Source organism: Ictalurus furcatus, chromosome 28 (genome assembly GCF_023375685.1).
Source record: "Ictalurus furcatus strain D&B chromosome 28, Billie_1.0, whole genome shotgun sequence".
Lineage (NCBI taxonomy): Eukaryota > Metazoa > Chordata > Actinopteri > Siluriformes > Ictaluridae > Ictalurus > Ictalurus furcatus.
Genome location: NC_071282.1, coordinates 13,765,078 through 13,787,956, shown reverse-complemented (window position 1 = coordinate 13,787,956; position 22,879 = coordinate 13,765,078). Strand labels below are relative to the sequence as shown.

The 22,879-nt window shown below is 39.4% G+C and overlaps 1 protein-coding gene across 2 annotated transcripts in view; it reads right to left on the bottom strand.

Annotated features, from left to right (window-relative positions):
* Window positions 1–22,879, bottom strand: part of fam222ba (family with sequence similarity 222 member Ba) — a 69,481-nt gene that overhangs the window by 15,940 nt on the left and 30,662 nt on the right. For both annotated transcript variants that reach the window (XM_053618456.1, XM_053618455.1), the window contains exon 2: window positions 4,345–4,481. In XM_053618456.1, the coding sequence (XP_053474431.1) occupies window positions 4,345–4,426 (82 nt within the window). In that variant the 5' untranslated portion in view covers window positions 4,427–4,481. The remainder of the gene's footprint in view (window positions 1–4,344; window positions 4,482–22,879) is intronic.

The window sequence follows — 22,879 nt, the reverse complement described above, 5'->3', positions numbered from 1 at the left end:
GAAAAAAATAGAGAAGGGAAATAAAATGAACTTTATTTCTTTGCAGGATCTCTTTCCTTGCACTAACCATGTTAGCGAACGTGCACCATGATGCAAACACAGAAGAGTATGAAAGCAACTGGATTCAAAGGTTTACTTTTTATTAATTTTTTTTTGTGTGTCATAATTCAGATTTCAACCAATCAAAAGGTCTGAGGTTTGTGGCCAGAAAAGTGTTGAAAATCTTCCAGACATGTCTGAGAGCATTCTGTGCCTCAATGATGCTGTGCTTCAGCTGGACAAACTAATCTCATCCTTTTTCCTCATTGAGCATAGTACCTCATCTCTCGCTCGCTCTCTCTCCGTCATGGGCTGTTGACTAAACAAAATGGCCTCTGACATTTCCTCGCTAAATAGCTCTCCTGCCAATCTCATGACATGTCATGTCAGGCGACACCCACATTTGTCTACTGCTGAGAGAACAGCGAGCGTGGGGGAAGAGAAAAGGCCAGGGCAGAGATAGAGAGCGTATGCGTGTGTTATAAGAGAGAGGGAGGGCGTGATAGAGAGACACAGCGACAATGTGTTAAAAAGAGAAAAAGAGAGAGAGAGAGACAGAGAGATGTAGAGCTGAATGGCTGTGCAGGAGCAGCAGGTGCTCTCTGTGTTTGGAGGTGATGGAGGTTGGAGTTGATGGCTGCCGCTCTCCTGCTGGGCCTCCGAACAACAGCGCCTAATTTCACCGAGTGCTCAACATCATTGAAAAGGACAGGCTTGGACAGGCAGCAGGGTTTCCTGGAAGTGTGTGTATGTATGTGTGTGTATGAGATGAGACTGGGGGCGAGGTTGACAGGTGCGTGGTGAAAAGCAGTGCTTATTGGGCATTGGCTGTCACTCAGGGGTGTCGTTCACACTGGCACAGATAGACCTGAGTTTTTTTGTCACAGAAGCACACAATTGTGGACGTGAGGAAGGCAGGAACAGAATTTAGCTGTCCTTAATTGTCCTTTCCGCAGATGCAAGATGTCGCACTGGAAAGACCAATACAAGATTTATGCAGCCAGTACTGATACTAGAGAGGTGAGAACTACAGTTCAGGCTGGAGGATATTTCCAGTCATAAAACTGGAATAAATACGAGACTACAACTGAACTGACTTGGCAATAATGTTTGCTGATCTAGCAATGTTAAGGCCTTTTTTTTTTAAATATATATATATATATATATATATATATATATATATATATATATATATATATATATATATATATATATATATATATATATATATATATAAATTTTACCATTGGAAGGTTTTCCCAGGTGACATATATATATATATATATATATGTCACCTGGGAAAACCTTCCAATGGTAAAATTTACATTTTATACTGTATATATGGTTAAAACATACGATTTCTTAAATCTACCAATATTTTCCATCCATTTTCTGTACCACTTATCATACACAGGGTCACTGGGGAGGCTAGAGCCTATCCCAGGGAACACAAGGTGGGGGACACCCTAGACAGGGTACCAACCCATTGCAGGGCACAATCACATGCACATTCACACACTATGGATAATTTAGAAATGCCAATTAGGCTACAATGTGCGTCTCTGGACTGAAGGAAGAAACTGGAGAACCCGCAGGAAACCCCAAAGCACGGGGAGAACAAACTCCGCACACACAGGACGGAGTCAGGATTCGAATCCCCAAGCCTGGAGGTGCGAGGCAAACGCGCTAACCAATAAGCCAACATGCCCCACTACATCTATTTTAATACATCTATACATTTTTTCCTATTATTACCCTCTATTACTTTATACTCTTGCTTACTTGCACAGTCCCAGTGACAACCACTCTGCATTTCACTACGTATTGTACGCTGTGCGTGACAAATAAAAACTTTGAATCCTTGAATTTTTTTTGCAATACAGCACAGGAACATTTTGAAACACTGAACTGATCAGGCTTATGTCACCTCACTACAGCACATACAGTAGCTATACAACAACGATCAAATGATGACATTCGTTACGTATTCAGATAACATTTTAGACATCTTTACGCAGACTGACTGTTTTTACCACAACTGTTTGACTGGCTCTTTGCCCACTGGCTCTTTCTTTTATTTCATCACAGTTTATAGCAGAGTCAGGAAGTACTATGCACAGTCATGTGAAAAAAAAATAAGTACACCCATGGACAATTGTTGGCTTTTTTGACATATTTGGACAAGCAAACATTTGATCCTCTTTGAAACAGTGCCTATTAATAAAGGTGATACACTAGCAAATGTCACATAAAATTGATATTTTGTAGTAATAACACAATTTAAAATGAGCAAAAAAACAGCTCAATAACATGGAAGTAGTAAGTACACCCCTACAAATCCACAAAATTAAAATCGGGTGTTCAAGATTGGTCGGTGATTAGATCCTGCTTATTGAGTGCAGGTGGAAGCGGTCTTATTTATACCCCTCACATATCTAGCGTCTGATGTTCCCTTTGCTATTGAGGTGCAAGGTGTCGTCATGCCAAGATCTAGAGAGTTCTGTAAGGCCTTCATAAAAATGGTTGTGGATGCCTATGAGTTTGGCAAGGGATTTAAAACGATCTCTAAATTATTTTAAATGCATCACTCCACTGTAAGGAAAATCCTCTACAAGCGGTGCAGATTTCAAGCGACTGCCAATTTGTCCAAGACTGACCGTCTAAGCAAATTCAGCTCAAGAGCAGACCATCTGATGCAAAAAGAAGTCTCCAAGACCCCTAAAATTTCATCACAGGATGTGCTAGTAAGTCTTGCAACTGTTGGTGTCAAAGTGCATGCTTCTACAATCAGAAAGAGATTGCACAAATTTGACCTGCATGGAAGGCGTGCCAGGAAAAAGCCTTTGCTGTCTAAAAAGAACATCAGAGCAACACTACAGTTTGCCAGTGAGCATAAGGAAAAGACCAGGCCTTTTGGAACAATGTGCTCTGGACGGATGAATCAAAGATAGAGTTGTTTGCCCACAGTAATAACAGACATGTCGGGCACAGGCCAAAGACAGCTTATCAGGAGAAGCACCTCATACCAACTCTGAAGCACGGTGGTAGAAATTATATGGTTTGGGGTTGCTTCGCTGCCTCAGGGACTGGACAGCTTGCATTCATTGATTCAACTATGAATTCTGCATCATATCAAAGAGTGCTTGAAGATAATGTGAGGCCATCTGTCTGAAAGTTGAACCGAAAGTGGACCTTTCAACAGGATAATGATCCTAAGCACACTAGCAAATCCACCAAGGAATGGCTCAAAAAGAAGAAATGGAGGGTTATGGAACGGCCTAGTCAAAGCCTGGATTTGAATCCCATTGAACTGTTTTTTTTTTTTTTGGGGGGGGGGGGTTGAAACGGGAAGTACATGCCAGAAAACCCTCAAACATCTTGCAACTGAAAGAAAATGCATGGAAGAGTGGTCAAAAATTCCAGCAAGTTGATACTATTGATACTTCTGTTGAATAAATGATTGAAAAAGCTATTTGTCCTTATGGTTTTGTTAAAGTATACCAACGTTATTAATAGGCTCGGTTTCAAAGATCAAATGTTTGCTTGTCCAAATATGTCAAAAAAAGCCAACAATTGTCCATGGGATGTACTTTTTTTTTTTCACATGACTGTAAAAGCTCATGTTTGCACACTAGTGCAGTTAGCATTCTGAATCTACTGTGCTGCAACATGCACTCTTCCTTTATAGGGTCTGCTCAACCAGTGCAGATGTGCTAATGATCAACAATGTGTTTACAAGATTGACTAAAGTTTATTATGCTTACATTTGCTTATGAAATATACTGACCCTGAAAGTCTGAGATGTGAAGCTGACATTGAGACACTGATCTCGATTTGAATTGCATTTCTCTATTGGTCATATCCTGGCACATATTTATAATAAATAAATAAATAAAAAACAAAAATTTAAGTGTTGCTTGATTCCCTTGAAATGGATTGTCCCACTGAGGAGGAAGCATTGTTCACTAAGTAAAAGCAAACTGGCGAGAAAAAATACCTGGCGACGAAAAATATCTGGCAACTTTTTCGCTTAACATATCAGTCTATAGTACATCAAATTATTTATTCATTCACAAGTGACTTATCCTGACAAGCGGCATGGTGGATCCGGAGTCTAGGGTACTGTTTAATTAGCAATATTACTGTGTTCCGGTCTTTCTCGTTGGTCACTGATGACTGGCAATCATAATACCCTCAGAAGCTCTGGTATAGGTTGCGCCTCTTTATCCATTTTATTAAGAATGCAGATTTTTTTTTGTGTGTGCATGTGTACGTGTGTGTCTGCATCTGTAAATTAGTACTCACATTTCTGAAGTCCAGTGTTCATCTGCGAGTGGGGAAGAAGCTGGAGGGAGAGGTCACCTGGCCCTGGCAAACAGGCCAGCATCTCACACACACACTCACACTCCTAGTGCAACATGGGACACACACTCCTCCTCACACTGCAAAGAGACAGCGAGAAAGAGAGGATTAGTTAGGCAGGTTATTACACCAGTATGTGTACATGTTAATGAGGCGCAACATGTATAACAACACACACACCCCCAAACATCCCTTACCTAATACAAACCTAATAGTTTAAGATAAAATCCAAATGGACATGTGCGCTCTGCCATCTCTATACCATACCACACCACACACAGACCCCTCGCCTTCCCCCAACCACACACACAAAGTCATGGCCTTGGGGGCCGTATGCTTCATGCAGATAGAACCTAATCCTAGCTGCTTTGCCCACGGATCAGAGACAGGTCACTCTCCCGCCATTCAATTTCAGACCCTGCTCCCTCACTCGAAGCAGGTGAGGCCACGTTTGATACCCAATCTAAACTTTAATTAAACTTCAAACACAGCATGGCCACTGTGGAGAGCCGGGGCCTTGGGGCCAGCAGCCGAGAGTAATTCAACCTCCCTACTCCAATCTCTCTCTCGCTCTCCCACTGCATCTTCAAATCCCCAAAGCCTAGTTTCCTCTGATATTCCATTGGACTTACTTTTACCCCTCCATCTGTCATGGCCACCATGTCTCATGAACTGTAGTGTGTCTACATCTATTCATGTTAAAGTACAGCAGTATAGGAAGTTCCTGACCTACTCAGTTTGATGTGATGCCTGCTTAGATTTTAAAAATGTTGTGCAAGAGATGACAACAGTCCAGAAATCATCTAAATCAGAACAAATATGATGCGATTTAAAAAAAAAAAAGAAAGAAAAATTAAAAACTACACAGAGCACACAAGCTAGTTTCAAGCTAGTAAACAGAAGCAATATTTTCCTTTCAATATTTCCTGATTCTATGTAAAATGCTGTGTAAGAGACAGAAACATGGTGTAGTCATCTAAAGCAGAACACAAATGTTCTTAAAAAAAGATTCTACATATGTAGAGCACTACATTTTTTTTTAAATCACACAAAAGCTAGCAGAAACTGAGTTAACAAATTAGCTTGCTAGTACACAGAAGCAATCATATTATCTGGTTATATTTTTAAGTGCTGGGTAAGAGACAAACTGAGTTCAAAGATCATCTAAATTAGAAGAAATATGGGGTTTTTTTGGGTTTTTTAAAAAAATAAATAAATAAATAAATAAATAAAAAAGGTATACTAGGACTATATATTTTTTATGCACATATAAGGCTCACAGAGGCTAAGGCTAAGAGGAATTTAGCCAGCTAATACACAGTAGCTGTTAAGTCTCTTATACAGGACAATGTAATGGCAGAATGTCAAAGGGAACCAGACAGAACCATTTTGAATAGCAACATTTTCCTCAGATATAATGGTGTATTGTTGAGAGAAGCCTCTGTATGGCTAAAATTATACCCTAACCTAACTTAGCATTAGTAGCTCGATTCAGTGCTATGGATCCCTCAATATTAAGGAAACAACATAGTAGCACAAATAACGTACTCAAAGCTGTCAAAGTTTTCGTCCAAAAAGTGGACTGCTCATGGCATCTTTTCATAACCAGACAACCACAATTCGAAAGTAGCAAGCATGGACTTTAACCATGTATATCTGTGTGTGTTTGATCAGTATACAAAATTCTAGTTTTCCAGGTTTCCCAGGCTTCTGAGCTGAGGAAAGAAGCTTGGCGGTGTTCAGAGGCAGCCCCAGTCAATTCAATTACAGTATTCACAGCAGCAGACACGCTTTGCCTAAGGAACAAAAGCAGCGGTGGCACGCTAATGGCTGGTCATTTGTGTCTAGCAGACACATTTTCTTGCCCACCCCTTCCATTGCTTTTTCTTCTTTTTAACCCTTCAATAAGTAAGGAGGAGAAATAACTAAAAGGAGACAAACACCTCACACGAGAGGCAATTATCCAACAAACAGCCACGACAGGGCCTTACCCCGCTGTCGGGGGGCTTAGGACAGACCTGGACCAGGGGAGAGAGAGATTATAAAAGGTCAGAACAATGGCTCATTTAAATCCTCCCGGTGAGGGTGAAAACAAGCACTAATGAAGCGGAGTCACACACACACGACAGAAAGCAGCTAGGAACACAAATACTTACAGTTGCAATCAAAATTATTCAACCCCCATTGCAAATCAGGTTTATTGTCAAAATTTACAGACTTTCAGCTGTTTGCAATGAACAAATCAAACAAAGGCAATTGAAATAGTTAAACGAATGCTTCAGGTGGAATTCAACTGAAAAGACAGCTTATAATGATTTATCCAGTCTCAAAATTATTCAACCCCCTGAACAGAATCCCTCACAACAGCACAAATATGCAAAACATGTGTTGTCTCAAGCACAGCTGATGCAACTAACCAAGGGCTTCATTAGTTGCACAGGTGTGCCTGAGTTGGAACACATGAAATACCTGAACTGGCTAGGGGTAGAAAATATATGAAATACCTGGTCAGGGCATTGGCACCCTGTCCAGGGTGTACCCCACCTTGTGCCTCATGCTCCCTGGGATAGGCTAAAGGTTTCCCCGTGACCCTGAAGAAAGGATAAGCGGTATAGAAGATGGATGGATGGACCTGGTCAGGGCAGAAAAAGGAAGCTATCGACGGCTGCAACCAGATTTCTGAGAAGGCAGGTTGTGAAAAATCCTCAAGTGACTGCAAAAGACCTGCAGCAAGACTTGATGGCAACAGGCACTGAGGATTCAGTGAGCACAGTACGGCATGTACTAAACGCACAAGGTTTCCATGCCAGAATTCCAAGACGTACACCACTACTGACCCCAAAGCACAAGAAAAGTCGGCTCAAAATCATATAAATTAGCCACAGACGTTTTAGGATTCTGTTCTGTGGAGCGATGAAACAAAACTTGAACTTTTGGGCACGACGGATCAGCAGTATGTCTGGAGGAAGAAGAATGAAGAAAGAACACTCTGTCCACAGTCAAGCACGGTGGTGGCTTGGTGATGCTCTGGGGCTGCTTTGCATCCTCTGGCACTGGAAACCTGCAGCGTGTGGAAAGCAAGATGGATTCATTGAAGAAATCCTAGGAGAAAACGTCATGTGAGGAAGCTGAAGTTTGGGCGTCAATGGACCTTCCAACAGGACAATGATCTCAAGCATACCTCAAATTCCACCAAGGCTTGGTTGCAGAAGTCGTCCTGGAAGATTCTACAGGGCCATCACAGTCACCTGACTTGAACCCCATAGAAAATCTCTGGTGGGATTTGAAGGCGGCGGCTGCAGCACGCAAACCCAAGAATATTACTGAACTGGAGGCCATTGCTCATGAGGAATATGCCAAGATTCCTCAGGCACGCTGACAAAAGCTGGTGTCTGGCCCTGCTTCTCGTTTGCAGAAGGTCATAACAGTAAAAGGGTGCTCTACTAAGTACTAAAGATGCTTGCCATGAAGGGGTTGAGTAATTTTGAGACTGGAGAAATCATAAGTTACATTTTCAGTTGAATTTGGGGAAACCACTTGAAGCATTCGTTGTGTTGAACTATTTCAATTGCTTTTTGTTTGATTTGTTCATTGAAACAGCTGTAGGAGAATGACGGACAGAAACCTGAGGATAGGGAAGGATGAGAAGTGAGAGATCTCGGTGGTTCACATACAGAACTATTATGGGAAGGTCACTCCTCTCTGTAATGTTCTAGCTCCCTTTTTTTCCTTTCCAGCTACCTCTCTGGTAAGGCTGGGATTCACTTGAGACCTTCGATTTTTTTCCCCCTCGATTCAGGGTGCTATGATGTTAATGCAGCTCAATTGTGGATTTTTATAGTCTACATTATGACTACATTTTCCAGTAAGTCCCTTTGCTTTTTTGAAAACAACACCATTTTCATCCATCATGAAGTAATGTATTTTCCATTAGGACTGTCAGAATGCTTGTTACTTAAAACAGCAGGGTGTGAGGTTTTGTAGTTTCGTCCTTTCCAGTAAAAAAGAATAGAAAAGAAAAAAAAAAAAAGAATGAATGTGAGCTACTTGCAGAAGAACATTTTGTAAAGTGTTGTGCTGTGCCATTTCCATTGTGCGGATGTAATATACGTTCAGTGGGAACTCATCTGAAATATATTCTACGCACATAACAGCAATCTGAGGCTACAAAAATCTGCTGTTAATGTCGTCCCCTTGGGTTTATGGGAGAGTTATGCGAATAAATGCTATAAATAGTTTGAACTCACCTAAGTTTAAAATGCATGACGTATAGAAAAACACACTAAAAACGTGTTGGCTACTAACCTGATAATGTTAGCATGCTAATTAAAACAGATCACAGAATAAAATACATACATTAAAGTAAGAATTCAAGACCCATCGTTGCCTGAAATAACAGAAATAGCACACCAAAAAATAAAAAAAAGAAAGTGTTAGCCACTAGCCCGACTATTCTCAGCACACTACCCATCTTGTATCAGATAATGAATAGATAGATGTCCAAATTACACACACAAAGAGCAAAAATAAGTATTGATCGGCTTTCTCTTGCCGAAGTTTGAAAACTCAAAATTACACACAACTCATGAAAAGGTCGCCATTAGCTACAAGCCTTCCTCTAGCTAAAACGCTTAACAACTGGGTAATGATACAAACTTTACAATGAGGATAAATCAGATTGCTATCATTCATTGGCTTCGCATAACATTAGATCACAAATAAATGCCTTCAGTTCAACAAGACAAATTGAAAAGTCAGCCCTCAATCCTTTTCTTGCTTATAGAAGGTGGTCATACTCTCACTCCTGTTTGTTTACACTCTCTCTCCATCTCTCTCCTGATTGGCTGCCAGCTCCCACCAGCCACAGTGGAGCTGCGCTTCTTTTGTGTCTAAAGTTAGGGTGTACGTGCAACTTCCTGCCAATTCCGACCCAACACCCCAGGCACTCTGACTGTGAATTACTTTACAGAACTGTCATAAACTTATGCTTCATTTGTAACAAAAATATATATTTTTTAAATCCTATGCATTTTATACAATACTATAGTGTTTATTATTATCACAAAAATGTTTGATTATGCATTTACTTAGATGATTAAATATAGAAAACAGTAGGCAAAATACGGTATAAGTAATTCGTTCATTTCCGACCGGCTCTTCTGAGCGATGCTTTTTATGGTACTGAATCTGAAATTAGTCATACATACAGCATCAATATGTTTCATCCTATGCAGTGAGCATATATAGTCAGTTCCGCCAGGATTCTTGCAACAGCAGAAATTAACAGAAAATCAAGGAAACTCTGCAATATTCGGAGGAGCTTACGATTTTTCAAAATTACCGCAGATTTTGGCCAAGACGCGTTATGTGACGTCATCACAACGCGCATTCAGCCAAAGCCTTCAATTCACATGCGTCGTACATGGGTACAGCTAAAAGATCTCATTTGCCAACAAACATCATTGAGAAAGGCCGTGCAAAACTATTTCGCCAATTCAAGTAGTTCACAAATTTGGAAGAAAAAATAAAACGCAGCAACAATCAAGCATTTTTGGCCACACATTCTCTGTGTCCGCGAAAAAAAGTAAAATATAGAGAAATACCAATGAAAGGAAGACATTATTGTGGGTAATTAAATAAAAATAATTTTGGAACATGTGTTTATGATAAAAGTAGGATATTGATGTGTAATTTCTTAAGCTTGTATAATATTTGACAAGAGTAACAACAACAACAACAGTGGCAGTGTAAATTTACAGGATAATTAATATTCAAATGTACTGAATTGCAATTTTCAAAGATTTTGACAGTCCTAGCTTATAGTGTTTATTTTTGCTACTGCTGACATTAATTCATTGAATGCATTAAAAAAACATTTATGCATAATCTAACATGAGATTATGATGTCGTGCATGGATGTAGAATCATTCAAAGAATTTCAATGCATCAAAGAATTGCTCATTTCTCCCATGGCATCATTTCACCACTGCTGATGCATGTCTCTCGCCTCTCCATCCTCATGCTGACCCTCACCCCCGAGACCGCAGTGTGCCGAGATGAGCTTTTAACTTCTGTCCATTTGTCTGCCTTTCTCTGCCTATCCTGACACACCTATTGCTTCTGTCCTCGCCCAACAACCCCCTCTTCAGCCTGTTTCTCTCCTTCCTTCCTGATTTCCAGCTTGTCCTGCCATATGGCACCAATCCCCTTGCCCTCGATTCCCCGCGTCACCATGCATTAGCTCTAATTGGCCTGACGTGTTCGTTCTGCTTCCTGAAGGATTTAGAGGTGCGTGCGTGGCTCCGTTTCAGCCGCTTGTCTCTCTGTATTTTTTCCCCAGCCTTGTTTAATCTATGAAAGTGCCAACGCTTTTTCCTGAACAAGTATGACAAGGATTAAGAGAGAGATGAAGAGGAGGAGGGGGTGGGGGTGGGGGGGCTTGAAGGGAGCTTGTGATATCGAGTTACAGGAATAGAGTGCCGAAAGAGGATGGCTGTTTCTCAAGCATGATAATGAGGAATAAAGACGCTCTATTAAAGCTGCCAGGTTTTCCAATAAGACATAATCAGTCTTGCGCTCGCTCTTTCTTTCATACAGGCCTTAGACTTAAAAAGAACCACATAAAAATCCCACAGCATCTTTGGCACACACAATAACAAGTCCTGTATACGTGGACTGGCCAAGAAAATATACTTTGTTCCCTTTAATATTTATATAGGTCATTTATTATGCACTCTGCAGGTGCATGTCCTTCAAAGCTCCCTAAAGTTAGCAAAGGGTTCAATGGGTCAATGTCCACTCAATTAGTGCTGAGAGCAGAGACAGAAGATGGGTATAGAAGAAAGGACCAGAAAGGGTTTAGTAGAGAAGGAAACTCTAAAGTGCACTAAAGTAGCTCAAGGTTGAATACCAAACCAAACAACACCATTAGTGTCCATTATGTACCGGTAGTCTAATCCCTTACACACTGAAGGTATTTTTAAATCTTTTTTTTTTTTTATGAATGACATACCCAAAACTAAAGGTTTATTATTCAGACATTTGTACACTGGAATGCCGGTTTCTTAGTACGAGTATTTTCAGCTTAAGAAAGCTTTTTTAAAAAAAAAAAAAAAATTATTTTCTATATATATATATATATATATATATATATATATATATATATATATATATATATATATATATATATATATATATATATGTCAAAAGAATTTTCTACATTTTTTCTTCTTTGGTATTGTGCATCTGTTCTTTGTAAGAATATTTGTTGTGTTTTGAGATGTCTAAGCCATAACTGTCACGTTTTGTGTTGATAATACAATCAAAAGTTACAGCGCTTTGCAACATGGTGTCTCTTTTCTTTACTCTGGTGCCTAGAAACCTCTCCAAGCAGAAATAAAGTTATATAAAAATATGCAATGTATGTATATAAAAACTACATAACAGCCGTTCATCATGATCGTAAGCTACCCCAGAAACTCCAATGTGATTTTTAATAGCAACATGTTCTGACTGGATAATTCCAGTCACACAGCTTGGAGTTTGGGTCAAACTTGTTAAAACACTGCGCAAGTTAGACATTTATAAACCGAGACTCTCAATATTTCTTTATAAAATTGACCTGGGGCTTGACATGCTAGAATTTCTAGCAGTACAACCTGTGTGCTAAGCTAGCTAGCTAACTTCTTGAATAAAAAACGTCACTAAACAAAACCACGTTTGTCGTGGTATGTTTTGTTGGGTGTGGCTACTTTTAAATAAGGTACTACGAATATAATGATAATTATGTATCCGCTACTGAAATCCCATTTGCTACCAGTGACAAATATGAGGACGTTAATTGGCAGTTAGCTATTTGGCTAGCTAATATGCATGTCAGGTGGTAATTGGGATGTGGGCAGTCTGCATACTCTAGCATATTCATAAAATCCTGAGGTTTTTAAATGAGCGTAAAGTTATAGTTATGCTCCTGCGATGTTCGAGTAGCATCTTGGGCATTACAACATATTGAACAATGCATCATATTTAAATGTTTTAAACTAAATATTATGCGATACTTACGGAATTTGGAGTTGTGACACTGTTACACAGGCTCTTTTGTTGAATACCAAACCTACATTTCAGTTGCTCAAAAACAGAACAAGAGAAAACAACCAGGTCCTGTTCCATAATGTTGTTTTTTTTTTTATATATATATATATATATATATATATATATATATATATATATATATATATATCACAGAAGAGAATTTTGAGTTAAAACACCCACGCATGTATGAATTCACTCCTGCTCAGTCGCAGACTCCTTTCCTACAGCTTAGTCACTGTAACCCAATCCACCATCTCCAAGCAACAGTATCACCTGCATCCTGCTCCACTGAACTGGAATCATACTTCCCATTTTATGGATGAGGGAGCGACATGAGTTTCAAAGAGCGGTTAGTTCTTACAAGAAATGAAATAATCACGCAGACATGAAGAGACGATATAAATGACCATCAGACAAGACAAGCCGCTTAAATGTGGTTCACGGTGGACTCCACTTAGTTCCACTGAATTTCCAGATCTAGACATTTGGAGGAAGCTTAAGATAGCTGGAATTGTGAGCAGAGAGCACCAGGCAGTCGGGTAGAACTGCTCCAGTATCAGCAAGCTGCATTCATGTTAGAAGTCATTGGTTTTGCTCCAAAAAGTTGTCGTTGTGAAGAAACTGATTAAATTTACAACCCTGTTTACTACATAAAACACTATATTGGGAGTACTGCAACGGTTTTGCCTTGTCCAAAAGTACAACGAAAATCAAATCCATAAAATAAACAACAGTCATTTGGATTACTGTCATTTGGAGTTCAATGCCATTTTGGACACTGAGCTAGATTTTCTTGTTGCTGATATCAGAATCATAGCCAATGATCAAACTATGAAAATTTTAAGATCGTCCGGTGGTTAAAATAAAAAGGTACAAGAGGACCCTCCGGGTGTACCCTAGAACATGCTAAAACTAGCTGCAGAAATAAAGCCCATATAAAAACACATTAGTTGGCTAGCTAGTTTATTAGAGCTTTGTGCAGCGTTCATGTTGCCATTTCACTGCTGTAATTACAAAAAGAACACAAAAGCAGGATGTAAAGGATAGATGACGGAAAAGTAGTAGAACCACTGGGACGTGCACCTCTTGCGTCCTACTTCAAATAGATTGAGCTTTATCCATCTAGACACTCTGAACCCAGTTGCTGATTTAAGTAATCTAAACTAAAGACTGTCTCTGTCATTTCCTGTTTAAGTGCGTAAACAAGCTATGAAGACATTAAATAAGCTTGGTGACGAGGATGTGGTCTGGGTTATAGTAGCTCTGATTTAAAAATAAATAAATAAAATAAAATTTTAAAAATTGACTGTTTTGCCTTGCTTTACTTTTTAGGGCACTTTGACACCTATTGGTCAATTTGTTGAGTCTGAACCAGAGCAGATTTATAACAATATTTGATAAATGACGTACAGCACTGAAAACATACTCAGGAAAAGATTTCTTCAGAAATATGGCAACGGAAAAAGGTAAAGAAAACTCTGAGTGCGCCCAGAAATCACAAAAATCACCCAAGCATGAGGAACACGGGGCCAGCGATAAGTAAATAATTAGATAATTATAGAAATAGCGAGTTGAACACATTGTGTGTATCGCATGCAGAGTTCGTCGGTCCAAATATCTGATCACATGGCTTTTCTGCAATGCTACAGCTGTCTTTTTATTCAGCTTGAATCTTTATGGCAGGGGTTCCCAAACTTTTCCAGGGCAAGGCCACCCAAATGGCATTAACATTTGACCGAGGCCCCCCTTTTGCAAGATGTCTTTAAAAACACATTAAAAATACAGACTTCTGAATATATCCCCCTTCTTTATTAATAATTACATATTACATCTTTACATTACATTAGGAATTGATTGTGCGTGTGGTTGTCAGAGTGAGAAAGAGAAAACATTAGTGGGAGGGATGGGCTTGGTGGCTCCGACCAAATTGTTGAGGCCCCCCTGGGTGCCCCCTGGTGGCCCCCAGTTTAAAAACCACTGCTTTATGGGGCAGTTTAGCAGCTCACATCCTGAGAAGTAGTAGAAACTCTTGCTTACTGCAATCGAACTGCATTAGAGATCGCTTGAAACCGTACCAAGACCAGAAGGTCGCTCGGACCATCTCAGATCCGTTGTCTTGGCTTGGACTCAAGTGCACTTACTGTGTTCTCGCAGACAAGTCCGATTCCAAACAGACTAAACGCTGCATATGCAAAAGCACCCGTATAGACACAGCGATGCAAGTGGAAAGAAAGAGGAAGAGCACTATTCAATGAAACAAGCGCCAAATTCAGGTCCTGGTGCTCCGCAGCCCTACAGAGACTTGTTTTCCCTCTCCTAATGTACCAAATTAAGTCCAGGAAGGCCTCGTTAATTAGCCGACGAGTCGAATCAGGTGTGTTAAATGAGCTAGAATGCTAAACACAGCAGTCTGAGAGGCAGAGTGCTGAAGTGTGCAGTGCTCTGGAGTCACACACCCCTGCACTACAGGCATAAACAGACGGGGATGGAGCGACGCACCCTAGCTGTCACAGCTCAGGGTAAGGTGTGCTCAGTATGGATACAGCAGGCAGACTGACATGTAAAAGCTAATTACACACAAACATGCACATATTTCAGAGGCAAGGTCGAAAGAGCGGCCGAGCGAGCGAGCAAGCGAGAGAGAGCTAGAGCGAGAGAGGGGAACATATTGCAAGAGAGAGTTCGTGAATGAGAGAAAGAGAGCCCAAGGCTGTTTCCAGAAATAATAAAGCAGAATTCATGCATGTCCTTCCGTTTCTCGGTTTGCATTTACTGAGAAGGAACACGGACGAGCACTACAAAAGAAGCCGACATACAGAACATATAAGTACTTCGAGGACTAAGAACAGCTATAATTAATACAAAGTACACCTGCATGTTGTGTGACCTGGGTGTATGTATAGTTATAGAGTATATACACTTGTCTGCGTGTATGTGTGTGCAAATGGAGCAAAGACAACAGGCGAAGCTGAACAGTGAGCCGCTCTTATCTAATTGCATGTTCGGCCTCGGGTTATGGGTCCATTATGGAACTCAAAAAAAAAAAAAAAAAAAAAAAAAAAAAGAAAAAAAATTCAATGTAATCTACTGTGTAGATTCTCTGAGGAGCACAAAAACTGTAGAGCAAAAATGACTTTTTTGGGAGGGTGGGGAGATTTTGGGGGCGGTGGGGGGTTGTGTAAAAGCAGGATTATTTCATCAAAAGGCAGGAGGTAGAAAAATCAGAGGGGGAGAGGAGATTGAAAAGAATGAATGAACAGCGTTATCTTTGAATACGACACCAAGCTGTTCATTCATTCATTCTTAAAGAAAGGAGAGAGATAGAGAAAAGAAGGAGGGGGAAAAAGACAAAAAAAAAAAAAAAAAAACACGAGTGAAGGGATTGATGGAGAAATGCCAGGCTCGAGCAAATGTTACTTTGCAATATGTTTATGCGACAATTCAGGATCACTTTGCAGCATAAATCTAGTAGCACAAAGAGCAGGAATGGGATTTGCTGAGGTGGGGAATATGAGTCTGGTCTCAGCTATGTATCAGTCACTCTGTATGTGTGTGTGAGAGTGAGAGGGAGAGTGCGAGAGAGAGAGAGAGAAAGAGAAAGAGAGACATGATATTCCCAGGTTCATAAGCTTGGGCTGTATTCAAAGTTGGCCATTTAAGCCCAAATGTTATGGCAGTATTTACACAGGGAAAGTTACGTGTATTCAGAGATGGGTTAAGCACTTGCTTAACTTTCTGCAAGCTCCCATTCAGATTTCCTAAATCACCTGTGCGTTATTCACACCTCTGTATTTGGCAGATTTTTCTTGAGTAGAAGCACCTGATGCATCTAGACCACCGCCTTTAAACACAAGTACTTGCCATTACGTGCAAGGGGGTGGAATCTGGGACAGAAAATGAGGACTGAAGAACTGAAGAGGATGGAAAACAGTGTCAAAAGGAAGAGACAATTAAAGAAAATTAAAAACAGAAGAAAGAAAAACCCTAATACGATGATATATGAATGAGACAATGGCAAACACTGAAATAGGAGTCGACTATATAACCAGTTGTAATTATCCTAATTGTAATGATCATATTAAATCAATCCAAAATTTAACAGTATGGATTCCAAACTCATTATTCATCAGCTTGTAAAATAGCACTTGATCCAGCACATCCTATTATCTGGTATTTCTGCTGTATTACTCAAACCTCATCCTGCCTATGTGACGTCTGAATAGATTACTTAAGGCCGGAGTTATATCCGAGGTCTGAATACCGACGTGCGTAATTGTGGTATCATTATGTGCGGTTAACGCAACCCTGAATACGGCCCTGGTCTGTGTGTGTACTTATACTATATATAGCGACTAGTTACCCCTCATCTACCAGAGTCTTGGCTAGGCAATTACAGATCGAGTTAAACAGCGAAGAGTTTTATGAAACAGGCTCATTAGCACTACAAGGCAACAAATGCATGCAATTATTCTGCAGGTTGTGGTTTCCCTTATTCACTGCATGACAAAAAGGGACGAGTACAATCAACCGAAAGTCGTAGGCCGAGGGAAAAATAACGTATCCTGTTAATGCTCAGTGTACTTGTCAAATGGCCATATTGTGCACTTAACCAGAAGTGCTATTTGTAGCACTCGTGCTACTGAACCCAAGGCATCATCATCACATAAAAAAACAATTAACTGTTTAACCCGAGGCAGTGACCAAAGCAGCAGAACTTCTCAATCACAGATTCAATGTATATGGCGAGCTGTATAAAGCTACATGATTACTTTCAGCTCCTAGGTTTCAATCTAGACGGCATACAGAGGTAAAAGATCAGGGGTGCGTCTCAATCAGACCCTTAGGTCAGAAGTCACGGCATTGATTAGGGAGTCGGCCATTTTAAAGGCTGTCTCAAGCACAAAATCTTTCCGTTGCACTGGAACGTTCGCTCCCTTAAAAAATAAAAATAAATAAATAAATCCCACAATGCTCGGCAAAAACCAAGAAGCGTCACTATGTTCCCTTATTGGAAATGTCATCATATTTTCTGAAGGTTCTCAGCTCGGGGGGGGGGGGAATAAATAAATAAAACGGTGGACGAACTTGGTCTACAAATGTAAGCAGCTTGTTACCGTTGTTGTAGCTCTCCGTCTCAAATCATTCCTTACGTTAGTGATTTTTAACTTTACTTGACGTTACAGGTTGTTTGAGTCTAGCTGAATCGTATGTGTTTCTGTCAAGCAGGATCGTAGGCTAGCTAGTGGATTTTCTTAAATCATTATACTCTACGTTTTACAACTCGAGTACATAGTCATGTCACTGCAAATGGAGTCACTATTGTCCCAAGGAGTAGTGTACACGATACATTGATTCATGACCTAGGGAGCTGATTGAGACGCGGTACACTAGGACTCATAGAGCAGTGAGACACTGCTGAAAAATACAGGCTGGTCCTCGTCGGTCTTGTGTACACATTTATTGGACATCATACAGTATAGATTTTATATTGTGAATTGTCATTAGTGTGCTTTGTGGTCATTTAAGTTTTCATATACAAGACTTTAACTGTTCAACCCCAAGTACAATATCGATTAATACTTCGCGAAGCTACATGCTGAGGATATGCTGGGGGGAAAAAAAAAAAAAAAAGAAGGAATATATGGTCGGTTAGATTTAAAAGAACATACTACATATAGTTTACAAAAATATTGGGTTTCCTCATCAAAACGGTCTCTCATTGCTTATACTCATCTTATTTTAAACAAATTTCTAGTTACTAGATTAAATGATGTAGCGGGGATCACACTGGCTTAGCGGTTAGCACAGTTGCCTCACACCTCCAGTGTTGGGGGTTGGAATCCCGCCCTGTGTGAGCAGAGCTTGCATGTTCTCCCTGTGCTTCAGGGGTTTCCTCGGGGTTCTCCGGTTTCCTCCTCCAGATCAAAGACATGCGCTGTAGGCTGACTGGCATTTCCAAATTACCCGCAGTATGTATGATTGTGCCCTGCAACGGATGGGATTGATTAGTAGTGTGTTAAACTGGACATGACGGGTGAAATACAGAGACAGTCACGCATCATGTTGTAGCCTAATTCATAACGGATATTTCTAATAAACAAAATATCCGATATAAAAGGATGTGTTTGTGAACACACAAAAAATATATCAAGAGGGAGTACTAAGAAGCAACACTAATTAAAGCCGAGGCATATAAATTTTGGCACCAACGGAACCACAACAGTATCAATTTATCCTCAGAGCCTAACAGAGTGGGGGAAAAACCTTTTTAATCTGTAACAAACTTTCTGTGGTTAGAGGGGAAAAGAGCTGGGGGTGATGAAAGAAGCCAGGGCGCTTTTAAAGTTTGTGTGTGTGTGTGAGAGATATGGGTCCTTGTGGTTGTATTTGAGGTGTGGGCAGCTGAGTGTGTGTTTAAGTGTGTGTGAAGTCCTTCTGTGATATGAAATAGCAAGAGTGCTGTGTTGAAATGGAAGGAATCTCTGCAATGACCTTTGGAGAGCAGCATGAGAATGTGAGGAACAGATGTTGCATTCTAGGCGTGGGAATCTTCCCAGATCTTATCGTTCAATTAGATCTTGATCCAGAGATTATAAATTCATTATGCATTGTGGTGGACCCTTTTTGCCTTCTATAGCTTGCACTAGGATTGTTTTTTTTTTGTCTCCATTAAGACCACTTACTTCATTATCAATCATAAGGCTTATTGTGTTTTCTTTAGAGCTGTCGAAAATGTCTTTTCAGATAACTATTCAATCGGGCTGTGCAATATGACAATGTAATATCAACATCATGATGTATTATGTCACAGTACACGTTTCCGAGCTATGCCCGGTAGTTTATTTGTACTGAATATTTAAGTAAAATTTTTTTTTTTACTTTTTCCTGCTGTTCAGTGTTAAATAATTTAGTTTTGTAGACATTAAACAAAACATCACTAAACTGAGTTGAGCAATTATTTATTTAATTTAAAAAAAAATATATAATACTAATTCTCTTTTTCCTCAGGTTTCCTCCCACCTCCTGAAAACATACCCGTAGGTGGATTGGTTATGCTAAATTGCTCCTAAGTGGGATTGAATATGCGATAATGTGCATGTTCACCAGTGATGAACTGGCATCCCACTCAGAGTGTATTCCCAACTCGCGCACAGGGTTGCCGGGATAGGCTCCACAGCGACCCTGGCCAAGATAAAGCACTTACTTAAAATGAATAAATGAATAAATACTACTTTTTTCCTTGCGGTTTGTTAGCAAACCTCTATACTGTTATGCAAATGTCTTCAAGTGTTATAATACAAGATTTTTGTCTATTCAAAAGGTTAAACCTTTTTAACGTATTCTAAAGTAAAGCCATACAAGAAAGTTTAGGATCCGATGTTTGTCATTGAAGTCTATTGAAACGTGTTTTTCACACTTTTTAGGATAAACGATAGTTGTGTTGCTTGATACAGGGTGTCCCCAAAAGTCTCCGTACATATGGGAAATGAACACTTTTTCGCAAAATGTCTTCCAAAATTTAGTTTATGCTTAGTTTATATTACATATTTTTTTTCCAGATAAACTTTAAGAATGCGTTGAGAACAAAAGAACAACGTATTGAAATCGTTCTCATGGCTGGATCGGGAAGCTGTCGCAGGGTTGCGTTGCACTTTATAACAGGAAACACGGCGAGCGCATCACACACACACACGACGTTGTTGCCAAACGTAACAAATTCAAAAAGACTGGAAGTGTTGCGGACCGACCGAGAAGCAGACATCCACGAGCATCCACTTACGAAAACACGACTGATGGCAGAGCTGGCGTAAATAGTCCTCTATGTATAGAGACTTTTGGGACACCCTGTATATTCCAAAATGCCTTTGGTTGGTGTTTTTTTTTTTTTTGGAATTGTTCGCTCTCAAAAGTTGAATCTGAAATGCCCTTCTACCGGGTATACAGAATGGTGCATAACACTATTACTAAACAACGATGATTGCAGGGTTGGCTATGGCGACCGAAACTAAGTCGTGGTCAAAGTCACTAAACAACAGCTCTAACGCTATGGCGAAATGAAGTGTTCCATCTTTGCTGGCTAAGAAAATGTCATTTTAATCATCCAGCAGGTCTGTTAACTTTTACACTGTGATATAGATTTATACTGTGATTGCTCCAAGTCTCTGATGTCATTACGAGCAGAATCTTTCAAAAAATGAATTATATTTTAAGTGTCTTTGACCTAAATGCTCTTTGAATAATTCAGTGAAGAAACAGTATAGTTATATAGTGTAAATATAATTCTAATATCTAGTGTAAATATGAATTAAAAATGTGAAATTATCAACTAAACCTCACATTCTGGCAAACTGTTTTTTTTTGCCATGGTAAACGAAGGGGCAGGAAGCAGAGAATCAAATTTGCGCAAGCACAGTATGGTCCACCGCTGAACCCGTCCCTGCTGCCATCGTTCGTCCCAAGTCCCTATGATCTATTATACACCCTATGTAGTGAGTATATGCAGTTAATTGGAGAATATTTGGGACTCAGCCTCACATTGTAACTCATTTTTGCATATAGGCAAATGACAAATGCAAAATTAATGGAATGCCTAAAAATGTCAAATGGTGCTTAATATTAGTGACAAGAAACACTGAGTGAACAGTATGTAAAAAAAAAAAAAAAAAAAAAAAAAATTTAACCATTTTTGTGATGAAAGTTAAAAGTATAATACAAATGTCTCAATTGTACAGGCTTAGCCTTTAATGTTCACTTTGCATTTTAAATGTTCATTACCTATTTAAAATAATAATAATAATAATAATAATAATAATAATAATAATTTAATAATAAATAATATTTAAAAAAAAAAAAAACTGATCGTGATGTTTTGTGCATCATCAATACAGAATCGCGCTACATTTTACAGCTCCAGATAAATTTCATTACTTCAAGTGTGTATGAAAGCACACTGCACGTCAGGCTCTCAACAACACAGGCTGAAACGAATGCCAATCCAGGTCTGAAGTGCCTGTGTGTGTGTGTGTCTGTGTGTGCGCATGCTTTGATAGGCACATTTACAGTCCATATGAGGCACATATGCACCGGGCACACTGAAATCATACTGAAGAAGTGCCAGAACTTCCAATGCACTTTCATTATTATGCACATGGAGACACACATACACACATATATTATTATATTATTTTATATATATATATATATATATAAAAAAAAATTGTATAAAAAATATTATATATATATATATATATATATATATATATATATATATATATATATATATATATATATATATATATATATATATATATACACACACACACACACACACACACACACACACACAGGTCATGCCTGAGTGAGAGGGATCTATCTGAAGCCCCATGAAAAGTGACAGAAGAAAGGCAGAAGATAAGAACGATGCATAAATATATAAAAGCCGCTCCATTCTGTCAAAGCTCATCTACTGCCTTGGGTTAGACAGCTTGGGTTCAAAGTCAGAAAAATAAAAGTCAGAAAAATTACATTCACAACACCCCCCCCCCCAAACAGAGAGACACAAAATTAAATAATCCTACATTTTGTTCACAAAATACCCGTCTAATCTCCCACTTTCCTCACTACTAAAGCTATTAATGATATTACCTATAATCTCTCCCCTTTTTCCTCCTTATTTCCTGTCGGGGGGGGGCAGTACTTGGCCTTTTGTCTGGAGCCCCACACGACTGTTCAAACACAGATTGCAGAACACCAATTCACCTCCACACGTGACCCGAGAACGACACCAAGACCTAAACACAGCAGACTGAATAAACCCTGAAAACGTACGCACAGGTGTGGCTTTGTTTCGTCCGCGAGAACGCAGCCGTACGGAACAGTGATTATCTGTACGCAGAAAGGTTTATGAAAATCGCAGGCCGATATCAATGCCTGACAGCTTAGAGGCTGTGCCTCTATAATCGTTCAACTTTTGTACCATTTTTACCACGTGTATTGCGTCACGTGTATCTCTGAAATCGGGCAAAACGCATTCCTGCACAATACAAAGTGCAATTACTTTGCATCTTATAGGCTCCATAGTTTATGAGTAAACACAGGTATACAAAAGAAAATGGTCAACATAATTTTCTTTATTTCCCTTAAATTTATAACAACTCTTCTTCCATTACAAATTAGTCCTACAAGAGAACGTTTCAACTGTTTACTTGCATTTGACAAATTTAAAATGTGCCTTCAAATTGAATAAAAAAATTAATAAAATAAAATAAAAAAAAACACTGAAGATTTAGTTTTTAAATGTTTTTGAATATTAATGAATTAAATGTTATACTGTACATCACATTAACCATGTACAATGGAAATGGTCATGAGTAATGGTTTCTTGGTG